The following is a 17821-nucleotide window of genomic DNA, read 5'->3' as shown; positions in this document are numbered from 1 at the left end:
CGGATGGAAAGGAAGCTACTTAGAAAGAGCAGAGAGGCGGCTGTCTATGAAAGGACAACAGCAGCGTGCGCGCAAAAGAGCGATTTTGTAGAAATAAACGGACAAACAAAGTTTTGTGTGTTTAAAGCCGCAAAAAAAAAAAAAAAAAAAAAAAGCGAGAGAGCCAACGAGGAGCACAGAGGCGGCTCTCCAGGAACCCGTGGTTCGGGTCTAGCTGGTCTGGTGCATTACAGGTGGACAGCAGCCTGGCGCACAGCGCACAACTGCGGAACTGTGATGGAGTGTCTATTTTTGGACTGCGTAAAAAAAAATAAAAAAAAAGGGACATCTTTAAATGCTGCTGTGAATCTGTGAATTGAAAACCCATACTTTAAAGGGACCAGGTGTGGGAGGGCTGGAGGTTTGGACCAAACTCATGCCTAAACGTGCACCAACATGGCGTTATCATGGCGCTATCATGGCACTACGTGACTTAGTGTGGCTGATGCGAGCCATTCGAGGCTGTAATGACAGGTGGTCGTGGCTCACTAGAGGCTGCTACGTGGCACATGTGGGGTACAGAGAGGCACATAGTGGCACCTTCATAGTGGTTACTTGATAGATGAAAACGTGGGTCATTCTTCAAATAATCACCCCACACCCATGCGTGGCTCCTTCTTCAGCCTTCATTATTCGGTGGGACCGAGCCTTAACATAATACATGTTTCTACTGGTGAAGGGTGACTCAGGTGGAAGAATGGATTGTCCATAAACTGAAGGGTCAGTGGCTCAATCCCTGACTGCAGTAGTCGCAAAGCAAAACACTGAAGCACACACTGCTGAAACTTGAGGCACATGAACCTGATAAAGAAGCTGGGTGTGAGGGAGGAGAATTCAACGTTTGCTTCTACTGGTAGGGTGCGCAAAACTACTTGCGTATATTCCTGTTTTGCCATTACCCATAATGCAATGTGGCAGACACTATAATACATGCACATGAAACTGTGGAAACTTTCCGGTTTGCATTTCTTTATATCATATTTTTCTGCATATAATATGTGGTTATTTTACTAGTTTGGAGGTTCTGCGACTTATACTCTGTATGACTTGTATAAGAAGGAAAAAAAGTAAATCATACATTCATTAGCAACAATAACAATTGACTATTTATACAGGACTTTCCCAGGAATCAAAGTACTAAATGGAAAAAATTATAATAATAAAAGAATAAATGCCAATGAAAAATGGTATACTACCACAATGACACAAAAATCCCAAATTAAAGAGCTTGATAATGCAGAAATACTCTAGTGTGACAGATTTTTCCTCTTCAAGAAGCATTTTTTAAACAGGTGCAATTTATATTCCGGTGTGACATACTCTAAAAATAGCTTAACAAGGCAAACTGCAAACTGTCAATATTTTGTTCAATGTATGCTTGATCAAAAACTCAAGGAAAAAATGCAAATAACTTAGTAAAACAGAGTATCAAACCAGAAATCTTCCAACAATTTTGCGCACATACACTGTGAAGGAAGCACTGAATTATGGGTATGACAAGAGACCAAATTCAGTTTATTAGACAGTAGGCCATGTGACCTGGACTACCACCTTCCTAACTAGCGACCTATTTGGTAAGGAAAAACAGTGGATTTTCCATTAGTATAAAATTGACCAATAGTATGTAACACCTAAATGTCAATTGATCTGTAGATTGTATTTCATGTACCATTGTATGATTTATATCATTTTATGTGTAATTTGGTCCCATTCACTGTTTGTTTTTGTCCAATACATTCCTCTCCATTGAATGACTTCAGAATAGAATAGAAGCTTAATTTGTCACTGTACACATACAATAACATTAGGGGTGCTGCTCCGTAACGGAGTTTGAGAATAAAAAAAAGATAAAAAGAAGCTATCACCTATGACTCGTAAATAACTAACTAATTTACAAACTTAGCAGACCAAGTGAAAAAAGTGAGCTAGAAATAAGTGAAGCTATGTATAAGCTAGTAAACAATTAAATATACATTCTATATAAGGCACAGAGAAAATGACATTACACATATTTGTATGAGTGTAGCCCATAGGATTTCAGTTACTGCACATGGTGGTCAGCGTTACTGCACATGTAATGTCAAGTTATTGCACGAGTTCACTACTTTTTCATAAAAATGCATTCATAATGAAATGAGGACGCTAAACCCAGTAACCCATAAGATGTTGAGGAGGAGGTTCTCTTATTTAACATGGGTAACCAACGAAAGTCTCAAAGAAGGACTTATTTCCAGAAGGGCCCACGGCACGTGTCTCTCACTCCTCCCCAGCACTGATTGTTAACGAATGCCAGCTGGGAGCGTGGCTGCGATCGGGAATCGAACCTGAGTCGCTGGCATCCCAGTCCAACGTGCATGCTGTTACACCACCACCTCCCTACATAAGGTGATGAGGACCTTAAAGTGTTCTCTGGGACATTTCTAGAAGCCATAGAAGTGCTGTCGGATGACGAACTGGACAAGTTCCTATTCCTATCGTGACTTTTCGCTGGACTGGGCACAATGGATGCACGTACTATTTCACCTGTCTAATTTTAAGTAAAAGATTTGAGGAGGTACTTTCTGAGGAGGTTGTGGTCATTTAACATCTGTGGGAAACTCCTGTGGATGTTCTACCAGTCCGTAGTAGCCAGCATCTTCTTTTACAGTGGTGTGCTGGGGAGGCAGCACATCCAAGAAGGACACATCCAGGCTGGACAAACTGATCAGATGGGCTGGCTCTGTGCTTGGCATGAAGCTGGACTCTCTGGTGATGGTGGCAGAGAAGAGAACACTTGACAAACTGCTGGACATTATTGACAATGCCAGTCATCCTCTGCACACAGTCATCAGCAACGAGAGGAGCCTCTTCGGCCACAAACTACTCCTTCCTAACTGCAGGACCAAGAGACTGAAGGGCTCCTTTGTCCCTCAGGCCATCAAACTGTACAACTCCTAACTCGGGGGGACAAGAGTAACAGGAAGATAGCGGATAGGAATGAGAGGAACAGTAGTAGCCAGTAAACTAGTATTGATCAGTATGTCCGGTATTCATATTGTAAACGGTTTTTCTTTTTTACTTTCACTTTTAATACGCTATGCTTCTTACCTTGTGTGCTGCTACACAATGCTGCTGGAACCTCAATTTCCCTGAGAGAGTCTTCCCAAGGGATCAGTAAAGTTCTATATAATCTAAAAAATGACAAGGATCTATTCAGGTGTCAAATTAAACAAATAATGGATGTTTTTGAGTAAAATTACAAGAATATTTTCATGAGCTGAAAGATGGAAAAGTAGCACAGGGGCTTAGCGGTTAGCACTGTTTCCTCACAGCGAGAAGGTTCCAGGTTAGCTTGTCCTCTCTGTGTGGAATTTGCATGTTCTTGGCATGTATGTGTGGGTTCCCTCCCAGTATTCCAGGGTAGGTGAACTGGTGACTCAGTTGTCCGTAGGTGAGTGAGAGCGGGAGCATGTTTGTCTGTCTACGTGTGGCCCTGCAATGAACAGCGGTATGACTGCTGGGGTGGGCTCCAGTAACCCAGCCCCTGTGACCCTGAGGCAGGGGAATAAGTGGGTTCAAAAATGAATGAATGTTCCATTTAATTCAATTCGTGAAAATACTCTTACAATTGCATGAATTAAAAAAAAACATTATTGATAATATTGCTGTTATAGACTTACAAGAGTAGATTTTGTGCACTTATGTGACATAATTGCCCGATCAGAATGGTTCTGCTCCATTATTGTTCAAAAAGAGTGGATAGATATTTGCAAAACTTGTAAACATAAAAAACGTTGCCATGGTAACGACGTGTCGGTGGGGAATATGTTAATTAACGAGCTAATGTTTCCAACAGGTGAAAACAAGAACGTCTATCAAGCGTATCTCGCCTAAAGTGTTTAAATGACATTTTCTGAAATGACACAGGAAGCGGTTATTGTGTGCATCACTAATCGAAAACGTGTTCAATACACTTCACGTGTAACGCCGAATGAATGAAATGCGTGAAAAGTGGCGAACGTCGCCTAAGAAGCCCTGATTGTCAAATGCAGCGTGCAAGCAATCGCTCTGAAATACAAACAGGAATTCATCATTATAAAGTTACAATAATAACAATAATAATAATAAAAATGTGCTGAACTAGCACAAAACTGAAAACGTGCGAGCCGGCTGAAGTGGTGCAGCCGATCATGCGAGCCGGGGGAGCACACGGTAAACAAAGGCCTGTTCTCGAGTGCAAGCTCCATTTTGAACAATGCGACTTGTTTTCTCTCACGGGGCTTTACAAATACACAGCAAACCCGCTTTCCTAAGGTGTGTGCACCTGGCAAACGGCCGTACCTGGCGTGCTCCCCGCAGTGCTGTGGCTCCTAAAGCTGCTCTCGGTGCAGTAGCTAGCATCATCATCATCCTCATCTCCTGGCAGTTCCTCCAGATCGTCGGAGTCGTTTCCCAAGGCCTCCTCGTCTTCCAGATCCGTCGAAGGGTTGTCGTTCAGGAGTTCGTCGTCGTCTGACCTGTAGCTTAAATTATCATCGTCCTCGTCGCTGTTGTCATCGTAGACCACTTTGGTCTGAGGCCGCTTCAGTCCGCCTCTGGCGCCGCGGCCGCCTCTAGACCCCCTGCCTCTCCCTCTGCCTCCTCTGCCCCGCGATGCTGCTGCAGCCGCGACGGAGGCTCCAACTTTCCTGCGGGCCCTGGACGAATTAAAGTTCTCCCGGCCGGTTATTTCTGTATCCACCTCCACAAAACCAGTGCCGCAGCCGTCCGTACTTCCTCCTCTTCCCCGGCCCCGTCCTCTGCCCCTTCCCCGACCACGCATCCCCCTACTCCTGCCGCCTCGAGAGCCGCGGACTGTCCCGGGTGAGCCTTCCCGCACCGCTGCTGCCAATTTGGGCGGCCTTCCTCTTCTCCCTCCCCTCATTACGGGAGAGAGCCGCTTCTGTTCCGCGTCAATCTCGGTGTTCGAACAAGACACGCACACCGGAGAAAAAAACCACCCCACGGAAGCAGGGAAGGCTCCCGTCAAATCCCCGCCGAGCCCCGGTCCCAGTTTCAGGTCGGGAGCTCAAACTGAATCACCGGTATCCCGCTCTTGGTCGCCTGCAGACGCCATTTTTCTTCTCGGCTCTTCCTCCGTTGAAAACACAGCAGGCCCAAGCGCTCCGTCAAGTTAGACACAGAAACACCACTGTACCGGAAAAAAGTAATTCTTTACTGTAATATAAAAGCAAATTTTTAAATGGAATTAAATAGGCGCTGCATACCACCTAAATAAATAAATAAATTTACCGCCTCATTCTGACAACCAAACCATCACGAAACACCTCAAAACTTTTTTCGTTCCATATATCTCACCTATTAAATAAAACGATTAATTGAAACAGGATATACTGTTTTTCTGCAGTTACTTTATTTTCAGTCTAATATGGATTAGAGATGTATAAAATCACGTATTCTCACTTTAAAAAGCACTTGAGCGGCATAAACTGACAATACGTCGAGTATATTTGGTTCTCTCTGTTGTAAACAAATGAGGGTTAATATGCATGTCCAAAAACAATGCCTAATTGAAAAAAAAACAAAATAAGCATGCTTATTAGTTTTGTGTTTTTTTTTTTTAGTTATACAATGCATTGTATAACTAAATATTACATGAAAATAGAACTATCACAAAAATATTTGATTATTTGATAAAATAGAACAGTATAGGTAATTGAAAGGTTGTTGTGGGTGAGTGGTTAAGGTGATGGACTAGAAATCCATTGGGGTCTCCCTCCTGCTGTGAGTCCTGTTTTTCTTTTTTTTCTACCATGTTTTAGAAATGACATAAATTTTAGGTTGAGGATGAACATTGACATACTTTGCACTTACACTTTAAAGAATGCGAGTAAGAGGGCACTGTTTGCTGCAATATTCTTGCCAGATGACTCACTCACTCATCTTCAACCACTTCGGGTCGCGGGGGCAACAGCTCTAGCAGGGGACCCCAGACTTCCCTTTCTCATGCCACATTGACCACCTCTGACTGGGGGATCCCAAGGCGTTCCCAGGCCATTGTGGAGATATAATCTCTCCACCTAGGTCTCCCCTGGGGTCTGCTCCCAGATGGACGTACCTGGAACACCTCCCTAGGGAGGCACGCAGGAAGCATCCTTACCAGATGCCCGAACCACCTCAACTGGCTCCTTTCAACATGAAGGAGCAGCGACTCTACTCCGAGCTCCCCACGGATGACCGAACTTCTCACCCTATCTCTAAGGGAGACATTAGCCACCCTCCTAAGGGAGTCCATTTCGGCTGCTTGTACCCGCGATCTAGTTCTTTCAGTCATGATCCAACCCTCATGACCACAGGTGAGAGTAGAAAAGAAGATTGACCAGTAGATCGAGAGCTTCGCCTTTTGGCTCAGCTCCCTTTTTGTCACAACAGTACGGCAGAGCGAATGCAATACCGCCCCTGCTGCACCGATTCTCTGGCCAATCTCACGCTCCATCGTCCCTTCACTCGTGAACAAGACCCTGAGGTACTTGAACTCCTTCACTTGGTGCAAGGTCGTATTCCCTACCCGGAGTAGGCAATCCATTGGTTTCTTGCTGAGAACCATGGCCTCAGATTTAGAGGTGCTGATCCTCATCCCAGCCGCTTCACACTCAACTGCGAACCAATCCAGTGAGTGTTGGAGGTCACCGACCGATGAAGCCAACAGGACCACATCATCTGCAAAAAGCAGTGATGAGACCCTGAGCCCACCAAACCGGAAATCATCCTCCCCCAAACTATGCCTCAATATCCTGTCCGTGAATATCACAAACAGGATTGGTGACAAGGCGCAGCCCTGGCGGAGGCCAACCTCCACCGGAAACGAGTCCGACTTACTGCAGCTCTTGCTTTGCAAGTTCAGAGATTGGATGGCCCTGAAAAGGAACCCCCTCACTTCATACTCCCGCAGCACCTCCCACAGTATCTCCCAGCGTACCTGATCATACGCCTTCTCCAAGTCTACAAAACACATGTAGACTGGGTGGGCATACTCCCAGGTACCCTCCAGGATCTTTGTGAGAGTAAAAAGCTGGTCGGTTGTTCCACGACCAGGACGGAACCCCCATTGTTCCTCTTCAATCATAGGTTTGACTATTGGCCAAACCCTTCTTTCCAGCACTCTGGAGTAGACTTTACCAGGGAGGCCGAGTAGTGTGATGCCCCCGTAGTTGGCACACATTTTCTGGTCCCCCTTTTTAAATATGGGGACAACCACCTGAGTTTTGCCACCCCTCAAGTCACCTAAGACCTTCAGGCCACAGCTCCCCGCTGAAGCTTCAGCAATGGAAGCCTTGAAGATTGCCCATTATGGTTCAATTCCCCCTGCCACCCGAAGACACAGGGAGGCGACCCTCACATCTACTGGAGTAAACTCCAACATGAATTGTGAGTATCCCCACATCTGCCCAGTGCCTAACCCCCTGACAGCTCCAGAGAAGAGTAAGGTCCAACCCCTATCAAGGAGAGTGGCTCCGGAGCCGAGCCTGTGCATGGAGGCGAGGCCCACCAGATCTAACTGTTATCGCTCCACCTCCCGCACAAGCGGGAGGTGGAGCGATAACGTCGCTCCACCCCCACAGCGAGGTGACGTTCCACACCCCCAGAGCTAGCCCCTGCCACCCGGGTCTGGTCTGTCGAGGCCCTCGACTTTCACTGCCGCTCAATGAACAGCGCACCCGACACCAGCAGTTCCCCCTGCGGGTGGTGAGCCCACAGGGTGGAGATGGAAGGTCCACGTTGTCTTTTCGCGCTGTGCCCAACTGGGCTCCGTGGCAAGCCCAGCCACCAGGTGCTCGCTGATGGGCCCTACATCCAGGCCTGGCTCCAGATGAGGGCCCCGAGCTTCCTCTGGGCCGGGTCACATTTCCTCTACCTCGTTCTATCATGGCGTCTTGTGAGTCAGATGACTCCAGCTTCAAAATTAGCCCACCCATGAACATTTTCCTGGCAAAAGCTATGTACACCACTGATGTGTAAATTAAGATTTAGTGCACTCCTATTTGCACCACCCTCATCTCCACAAATTTAATGTATATTAAATGCAATATGGCTTCCTCTGGTCTTCCTGGGTCAAACTGGAAAATCCTTCTGATAAAGTCAGATTTCAGTTAAATATTTGATCCAAACTAGCAATATTTTGAAGTTTCCTACCACATAAACTGCCCACACCATCCAAAATTGCAATATGGCTGCCTCGTGTGGTGCATATTGCATGATACGGATGAGTAATATACACCAGGTGCTGCAAATTATGACATGGTGCATATTGTGCATCCATATCTCATTTCGAAAAGGCGTGGACATGTAAATGTGAATGGTACACCATGGTGATACCGCACATCAGCTTGACCTTTAGTAAATGCAGCAAAAAAAAAGAATGCACTTGTGCACCAAATAGGGTTGCCAACCGTCCCTTGAAAAACGGAATCGTCCCTTATTTGGAAATAAAAGTGTGCGTTCCGTATTGACCTGAAACGGGACGCAGTTTGTCCCGTATTTCTGTGAGAATCAAAAAGTCTGTAAAATGTCAATGGAATTGACTGGCGCTTTATATGGAAACTTACGGTAAATTTGATCCCAGCCTCTCTCCTGCTCTTCACCAATGAGCTGACAGACACGAGTTGACAATACAGAATCACTCTTATCTCATTGGTCGAGGGACATCTACTCGCAAGAAGATACCGACGTCATGAGCCGACGACGGTCGCTGGACGAAAATAACAAAGCAGCATGGCTGATATCTATACGGACACCGTCACTACGGACAGCAATGTCTGTAACGTCGTTACTACTCCTAAAAAAACAAAACAAAAACAAAAAAGAATGCAAAAATACAGGGGCGAATGAGAAAAGGAAAATGGCTGGGTGGAAAAGGTGCGCGACAACAGTATTGTTTACTTTTCAGACTTTATTTTTGCACTTTTTATTACACTAAATGTGTAAATGTGCACTGTTACATTGTTTTGGATGATGCAAATTTTCTATTGTTTTTTTTTTTGTTGTTAATTTTTTATTTTTTTTTAATTTATACAATTTAAGTTAAGAGCAGGGGTGGTGGCCAAGTGGTTAATGCGATTGGTTTTAGTTCGGAAGGTTCTGGGTTCAAATCCCACCCCTGCCACATTTCTCCATGTAATGTGGAGTTGCGTCAGGAAGGGCATCTGGCGTAAAACCTGTGCCAAATCAACATGCAGATCCACCTTGGATTTGCTGTGGCAACCCCGAGTGCAAACAAGGGAGCAGCCGAAGGGACTTACTTATACAATTTAAGTTAAGCAATAACACTACAGAGATTTATTTTTAAAGAAGACAGAATGCTCATATTGAAATTGTGATTGAAAATTTATTTTGCACTAAAAATAAATTGCTAAATAATAATTTGTTTTCCACGTGTTCATATCAGAACAAATGCATGTATGCATCTACCTAAATTCAGGGTCAAGTCAACAGTAAGTCCCTTCAGCTGCTCCCTTGTTTGCACTTGGGGTCGCCACAGCAAACCCAAGGTGGATCTGCATGTTGAATTGGCACAAGGTTTACACAAGTTTTACGCCGGATGCCCTTCCTGACGCAACTCCACATTACATGGAGAAATGTGGCAGGGGTGGGATTTGAACCCGGAACCTTCTGAACTGAAACCAAGCGCATTAACCACTTGGCCACCACCTCTGCTCTTCAAGTCAGTCAAATGGTTAAAAATCGTTTCACACAGACGCTGGGAAGGGTGAAGGCAATGGTCAGTCGGCCGGTCGGTGAGGTGTCCCTTATTTATTTTTCAGAGTTAGCAACCCTAGCACCAAACATCCTCCATCAGTAAGTTGTGCCATGACTTTGAATCAGTTTAAGTCTTGTCTTGGTCATTTTGGAAATAGCAACATCCTTTTGTGTTAGACCTGAGCACGCTACCACATTGGGATTTGGGTAAACAATTTTGACAGCTCTGTTTTCAATCATCAAGAATGTGTTCAGTGAAGCAGGCAATCCTTTAGAGGATTTTGGTGAAACAGTCACTCTAATCCGAACTTGTCTGATGTGATGCTCAGTTCAAAATTTGTAAAATATCTGATTAATTTTGTTCATATCACAGTCACAAGAAAGTTTGACACGCACATGGATGCATGTGCTAAGTGCTGTTGGGAGCACATTTGCATATGGCCTTTGGGCTAGCACAGAGATAATGATCCCTAAAACAGGGCAGTTATTGTGTGGGGACATTTTGAAACTGGGCATTTACTAACCAGGTCCTAACACAGTCCTAACAACTCCGAAGAATGTTCCAACAGTTCAGAACAGTGTACCTATAATGTCATAACACATCAGAAGAGTTCCTAACAATGTCCTAGCGGCTAATAATTCCTAAAAAGCAGTTAAGGTGTGGGCACATTTTAAAGCTGGGTATTTACTAACAAAGTCCTAACAACTCCAAATACGTCAGAAGAGTTGCTCCTAACAATGTCCGAAGGTATAATTATCTGTAAAACGGCAGTGAATCTCAGTGGGCATTTTAAAGCTGGGTGTTCACTAACCAGGTTGTAATAAAGCCCCCCCACTTAACCCCCACTCTATACCCCCCATGACACTTACAGTGCATTCAGTTTGGATTTTTCATGTGCGCACATATGCACATGTAGGTGTTTTTGTTTTAATCTGGACAGCACCTCCTGTGCAATGCTTTAATATATAAAACTTCACACAAATATGAAGCAAAATCATGTAGAGTCACCATCTTTGTCCTCACCATGGTCATGAATAATCACATGAAGTCACTTGGATCTGTCTCAAAAAGCCAAAGACACTGCCAGAAAACGCCCACACATATACAAAGTTTGGCATATATTACTGTAGCTGAGGTGTGTGTGTGGTTTTTTTTTTTTGGGGGGGGGGGGGGGGGGGGGGGGGGTGTTATATATTTTAGAGAACCTTCATAAAACAAACCCTTTAAAAGCAATTCAGGGATTGATTTGTCAACCAAACATCAAGTTTTCTGGAAATCAACCATGAAATTGGGGGGGGGGGGGTTACACAACCAAAATGAATGTCTTGCCAAAAGAAACCACTCAGGTCCATTCTAGGGTCAACCTACAGGCATACAGCATGGAAATGTAGTGGAACACTCGTCACTCATCTTCAACCACTTATCTGGGATCGGGTCGCGGGGAGACAGCTTGAGCAGGGGAACCCAGACTTTCCTTTCCCAGGCCACATTAATCACCTCAGAATGGAAGATCTCAAGGCATTCTCTGGCCAGTGTGGAGATATAATCTATCCACCTAGTCCTGGGTCTTCCCCAGGTTCTCCTCCCAGATGGACATGCCTGGAACACCTCCCTAGGGAGGCACCCAGGGGGTATCCTTACCAGATGCCCGAACCACCTCAGCTGGCTCCTTTCAACACGAAAGAGCAGCGGCTCTACTCCAAGCTCACCATGGATGACCGAGCTTCTCACCTCATCTCTAAGGGAGACACCAGCCACCCTCCATAGGAAGCTCATTTCGGCCACTATTATCCACAAACTAGTTTTTTCAGTCATGACCCAACCCTCGTGACCATAGGTGAGAGTAGGAATAAAGATTGACCAGTAGGTCGAGAGCTTCACCCTTTGGTTCAGCTCCCTTTTCGTCACAAGAGTACTGTAGAACAAATTAAATACGGCCCCTGCTACGATGTTCTCCAACCAATCTTGCACTCCATTGTCCCCTCACTCGTGAACAAGACCCATAAGTACTTGAACTCCTTCACTTGAGGCAAGACCGCATTCCCTACCTGGAGTAGGAAATCCATCACTTTCCTGGTGAAAACCATGGCCTCAGATTTAGAGGTGCTGATCCCCATACCAGCCGCTTCCTTTGGCTGCGAACCGAACCAGTGAGTGTTTGAGGTCACAGGCTGATGAAGCCAACAGGACTACATCATCAACAAAAAGCAGTGACGAGACCCTGAGCCCATCAAACTGAAAGCCCTCCTCCCCCCGAGATCCTGTCCATGAATGTCACAAACAGGATTGGTGACAAGGTGCAGCCCTGGCAGAGGCCAATCCCCACAGGAAACGAGTCCGACTAACGGGTGAACACCCAAACACAGCTCTCGCTCTTGGGTGCTTCGGTCTGATGCAGGAGTTCCTCAAAGTGTTCCTTCAAGCGCTGGATTACATCCTCAGTTGAGGTCGAGTCCCACCCTTATTGTAGACAGCTAGGATGGTTCCCCCCATTTTCCCATCCTGAGGTGCCTCACCGTCTGCCAGAAGCACCTTGGTGGCGACCAAAAGTCATTCTCCAGGACTCCTCCCACACCCACTGCTTTGCCTCCCGCACAGCACAGGCTGCCACCCTTCGGGCCTGTCGGTACCTTACAGCTGCCTCCGGAGTCCTCCGAGATAACATATCCCGGAAGTACTCCTTCAGTTGGACGGCTTCCCTGAGCACCAGCGTCTACCACGGTGTCCAAGGGTTGCCGCCTCTTGAGGCACCTAAGACCTTCAGGCCACAGCTCCCCGCTGCAGCAATGGAAGCTTTGAGCATTGTCCATTCTGTTTCAATGCTCCCAATCTCCACAGGGATTCTAGAAAGGCTCGGGCTGGACGTGAGTTGAAAATCTGTCAGACAGTGGGCTCCTCCAGACGTTCCCACTTCACCCGCACTAGATCGCAAAATCGACCTTCGGCCTAGGGTGGTTTGGTACCATATACACTTCTGAGCATTATGTTCAAATATGGTGTTATGCACATTCCGTGACTAGCACATAAGTCCAATAACAAACGACCGCTCAGGTTTCGATTGGGGAGGCCGTTCCTCCCAATCACACCTCTTCAGGTGTCTGTCATTGCCCGCATGGGTGTTGAAGTCCCCCACTGAAAACCCATACAGGACTCCAAGGAGGCAGAATATTCCAAACTGCTGTTTGGTGCATACCCACAAACAAAGTTTCCCCCCATTGCCACTCAAAGTTGCAGGGAGGCAACTCTCTCATCTACCAGGGAAAACTAACGTAGCGGCACTCAGCCAGGGACTCGTGAGTATCCCTACACCTGCCCGGTGACTCACACCCTGAGCAACTCCAGAGAAGAATAAGGTCTAATCCCTATCAAGGAGAGTGGTTCTGGAGCAGAGGCTGCACGTGGAGAGACCCACCAGATCTAAATGGTAACGCTCCACCTCCCACACAAGCTCTGGCTCCTTCCCCCTCCCCCACAGCGAGCTGACATTCCACACCCCCAGAGGTAACTCCTGTCACCCGGGACTGGCCCATGGAGGCCCTCAACTTTCACTGTCACCCACGGGACAGCGCATCCGACCCCAGCGGATCTCCCTGAGGGTGGTGAGCCCACAGAGTGGAGATGGTCCAATTGCCTTTTCGGGCTGTGGCCGACTGGGCTCTGTGGCAAATCCAGCCACTCACTGACAGGCCCTCCATCCATGCCTAGCCCCGGATGGGTGCTCTGGGCTTCCTCTGCCTTTTTGTCATGGTGTCATTGTGAACCATTCTACAACCCCTGGCAAAAAATTATGGAATCACCGGCCTCAGAGGATGTTCAGTTGTTTAATTTTGTAGAAAAAAAAGCAAATCACAGACATGACACAAAACTAAAGTCATTTCAAATGGCAACATTCTGGCTTTAAGAAACACTATAAGAAATCAAGAAAAAAAAATTGTGGCACTCAGTAACGGTTACTTTTTTAGACCAAGCAGAAAAAAAATATGGAATCGCTCAATTCTGAGGAAAAAATTATGGAATCACCCTGTAAATTTTCATCCCCAAAATTAACACCTGCATCAAATCAGATCTGCTCGTTAGTCTGCATCTAAAAAGGAGTGATCACACCTTGGAGAGCTGTTGCACCAAGTGGACTGACATGAATCATGGCTCCAACACGAGATGTCAATTGAAACAAAGGAGAGGATTATCAAACTCTTAAAAGAGAGTAAATCATCACGCAATGTTGCAAAAGATGTTGGTTGTTCACAGCTGTGTCTAAACTCGACCAAATACAAACAACATGGGAAGGTTGTTAAAGGCAAACATACTGGTAGACCAAGGAAGACGTCAAAGCATCAAGACAGAAAACTTAAAGCATTATGTCTCAAAAATCGAAACTGCACAACAAAACAAATGAACGAATGGGAGGAAACTGGAGTCAACGTCTGTGACCGAACTGTAAGAAACCACCTAAAGGAAATGGGATTTACATACAGAAAAGCTAAACGAAAGCCATCATTAACACCTAAACAGAAAAAAAACCAAGGTTACAATGGGCTAAGGAAAAGCAATCGTGGACTGTGGATGACTAGATGAAAGCCATATTCAGTGATGAATCTCGAATCTGCATTGGGCAAGGTGATGCTGGAACTTTGGTTTGGTGCTGTTCCAATGAGATTTATAAAGATGACTGCCTGAAGAGAACATGTAAATTTCCACAGTCATTGATGATATGGGGCTGCATGACAGGTAAAGGCACTGGGGAGATGGCTGTCATTACATCATCAATAAATGCACAAGTTTACATTGATATTTTGGACACTTTTTTTATCCCATCAATTGAAAGGATGTTTTGGGATGATGAAATCATTTTTCAAGATGATAATGCATCTTGCCATAGAGCAAAAACTGTGAAAACATTCCTTACAAAAAGACACATAGGGTCAATGTCATGGCCTGCAAATAGTCCGGATCTTAATCTAATTGAAAATCTTTGGTGGAAGTTGAAGAAAATGGTCCATGACAAGGCTCCAACCTGCAAAGCTGATCTGGCAACAGCAATCAGAGAAGGCTAGAGCCAGATTGATGAAGAGTACTGTTTGTCACTCATTAAGTCCATGCCTCAGAGACTGCAAGCTGTTATAAAAGCCAGAGGTGGTGCAACAAAATACTAATGTGTTGGAGCATTCTTGTTTTTCATGATTCCATAATTTTTTCCTCAGAACTGAGTGATTCCATATTTTTTTTCCCTCTGCTTGGTCTAAAAAAGTAACTGTTACTGACTGCCACAATTTTTTTTTCCTGATTTCTTATAGTGTTTCTTAAAGCCAGGAAGTTGCCATTTGAAATGACTTTAGTTTTGTGTCCTGTCTGTGATCTGCTTTTTTTCTACAAAATTAAACAACTGAATGAACATCCTCCGAAGCCGGTGATTCCATAATTTTTGCCAGGGGTTGCAGTCTGGCCCCTCACCTGAGACCAATTTGCCATGGGAGACCCTACCAGGAGCATAAAGGCTCCAGACAACACAGCTCTCAGTTTCATAGGAGCACACAAACCTCTCCACCACAATAAACTGATGGTTCCTGGAGAGTGGGAAAAAAACAAATATTTCTCATTTTACAGTGATTTACTTTTTGACTTTTTCAATGTACTAAACTAGGTTTTAACATTGTTAGTTACATGGGTAGTTATTTTCAGTTGAGAATCAGTTCACAGGTATTTTTTTGTAAAACATGGCAGAGCTTCTGTTGTATCAGTGTGAGAAGAAAAAAAAAAACAAGTATGTTGTTCATTTTTGCGACAATTTCAGAAATCACATACAATGCAATCAGTGGTATAAATCAGTACATTTTACAACTTAAAAAAGTACTTATTTCTCCTCATGTTATCAATTTGTACACACAAAGAAAAATAACCATGAATCCAGCTATGTACTCGATAAATTTCATCAGGGCAAGTCTGTTTTAAACACTGTACAGTTTACTAAATGCAGAGCTCACAGAAAAGTGTGCAATTATATATTACCAGCTGTAGCACCTATACAGCCCACAACTCAAAACAGTGGCAAAATTTGTAAGGAGATGTGTACTGCACAATTTATTGAAAAATATTTATACATTCTAGAACAGCTCAATGACTTCGATGGAGTATTTGTTGATGTCCCTCTTTGTCTTCATTTTGTGGAGCTCCTTGAGGCTGCTCTCAAGCTTTCCAAGTTCAGAATAAACCCTCACCTGAGCACAGAAGAAAGAAGATTAGATTCTGTTCTTCTCACGCATTATTCCAGTTTTCCAGAAGAAGTGACAATTTGTAGCATCTTTCTGATGTACTCTTACATTAATACTCGTGGGTATGGTGCATCCGGAAAGTATTGACCGCGCGTTACGTTTTCCACATTGTTACTTTTACATTATCCTAAAATGGAATAAATTCCTAACCAGCACCACCCCCCCCCCCTCAAAATTCTACTCTTAACACCTGATAATGACAACATGAAAAAAAGTTTATTATTTCGCATATTTATAAAAAAAAAAATAAAAAAAATAAAACAAGAACTCAAACGTACACAAGTATTCACACCCTTTGCTAAATACTTGCTGATGCACCTTTGGCAGCAATTACATCCTCAGGTCTTCTTGAATATGATGCCACAAGCTTGGTGCACCTATCTTTGAGAGATATTCAATCAGATTCAGGTCTGGGCTCTGGCTGGGCCACTCAAGGACATTCACAGAGTTGTCCTGAAACCACTCCTTTGATATCTTGACTCTGTGCTTAGGGTCAATGTCCTGTTGAAAGATGAACAGTGAGCCCAGTCCGAGGTCAACAGCACTGGAGCAGGTTTTCATCCAGGATGTCGCTGTACACTGCTGCATTCATCTTTCCCTCAAACCTGACTAGTCTCCCAGTTTCTGCCGCTGACAAACATCACCATGGCATGATGCTGCCACCAACATCCAGTGGTGGGCACAGCTAACCAAAAAGTTAGCTTCAATAACCACTAAGCTGCTGAAAAGTTAACTTTTATAATGCTAAACCCATAAAAAATTTTTAGCGGAAGCTATAAGTAACAGCTAATTTTCAGTACTGACTGTTACACTATCAACTACTGACAAGCCAGTTTTGAGATTCAGCACCGCCGATGCTTGGAATGATTGATGATCACAAACCCAGCAAAACCTTTGTGCACCCTGCCCACTACTGTAAGGAAGAGTCATTCACATTCAACATAAAGTGCCCCAGACGTGAGGCAGTCATCATCAAAAGCAAAGCAGGTTTGACTTCAGTTTTGATTTATAAACAAAATTAATCCGGACAGTTTATCTACATTAATGTCAACTCTGTCATTTTTACAAAGTGAAAATATAGCACACATCTTTTAATTTTAAAATAATGCGCCAATTCTTAAGGTTTGAATATTAACACATGCAGACGCAAAAGGTAACCAGTAGATGGGTCAAAATGCATAGAACATTGCTATCTACTGGATGGCAGTGTGAGTAGCACCTGCCCAAATATCACGGTCACTATTTGTTGCGCTAAATCAAAGAGAATTTTCAGTTTTGCAAATGCCTTTTTTATACAAATGAAGAAAAAAAAAAAGGCATCTACAAATACACATATTTGTAAAAACCAACACACACGTTACAGTAACGCATATTAGGTTTTACAAATAAATAAACCAACCAACCAGTGATGAGCAGAGGCTCATTTCCCATTATGCCTTTTGGCATCTACGTGTGTTAATGTTCAAACCTTCAGAATTAGTGTATTATTTTAATGTTAAAAGATGTTATATTTTCACTTTGTAAAAATGACAGCTGGCATTAATGTAGATAAACTATCCAGATTAATTTGGTTTATAAATCAAAACCATGAGTCAAACCTGCTTTGCTTTTCATGACTTCTGCCTCACGTCTAGGGCACTGTATGCTGTGAATGTAAATGACTTTGTAGCAGCCTGGCAGCTAGACTCATTTCTGCTGGGGTTGAGTTGAGCTCAGCTCCTCACAGCCGCCTGACTGTTGTAAAACACTTAGACAGGAACCAACATGTATGATTTTA

General features: G+C 44.4%; 2 protein-coding genes across 7 annotated transcripts in view; both read right to left on the bottom strand.

The window, feature by feature from the left end:
• Positions 1–5129, bottom strand: part of LOC117526752 (nucleosome-remodeling factor subunit BPTF-like) — a 119605-nt gene extending 114476 nt beyond the window's left edge. For 5 of the 6 annotated variants that reach the window (XM_034188822.1, XM_034188824.1, XM_034188825.1 and 2 more), the window contains exon 1: positions 4360–5129. In XM_034188822.1, the coding sequence (XP_034044713.1) occupies positions 4360–4942 (583 nt within the window). In that variant the 5' untranslated portion in view covers positions 4943–5129. The remainder of the gene's footprint in view (positions 1–4359) is intronic. The other variant, XM_034188823.1, reaches the window with a different exon arrangement.
• Positions 5130–15821: 10692 nt separating this feature from the next.
• nol11 (nucleolar protein 11) overlaps positions 15822–17821 on the bottom strand; it is a 59808-nt gene continuing 57808 nt past the window's right edge. Inside the window, exon 18 of the mRNA XM_034188834.1 lies at positions 15822–15990. Within this exon, the coding sequence (XP_034044725.1) occupies positions 15877–15990 (114 nt within the window). The 3' untranslated portion in view covers positions 15822–15876. The remainder of the gene's footprint in view (positions 15991–17821) is intronic.

This window comes from Thalassophryne amazonica, chromosome 15 (genome assembly GCF_902500255.1).
Source record: "Thalassophryne amazonica chromosome 15, fThaAma1.1, whole genome shotgun sequence".
Classification (NCBI taxonomy): Eukaryota; Metazoa; Chordata; class Actinopteri; order Batrachoidiformes; family Batrachoididae; genus Thalassophryne; species Thalassophryne amazonica.
The sequence above is the reverse complement of the archived record's forward strand: the minus strand, read 5'-3'. Positions and strand labels throughout refer to the sequence as shown.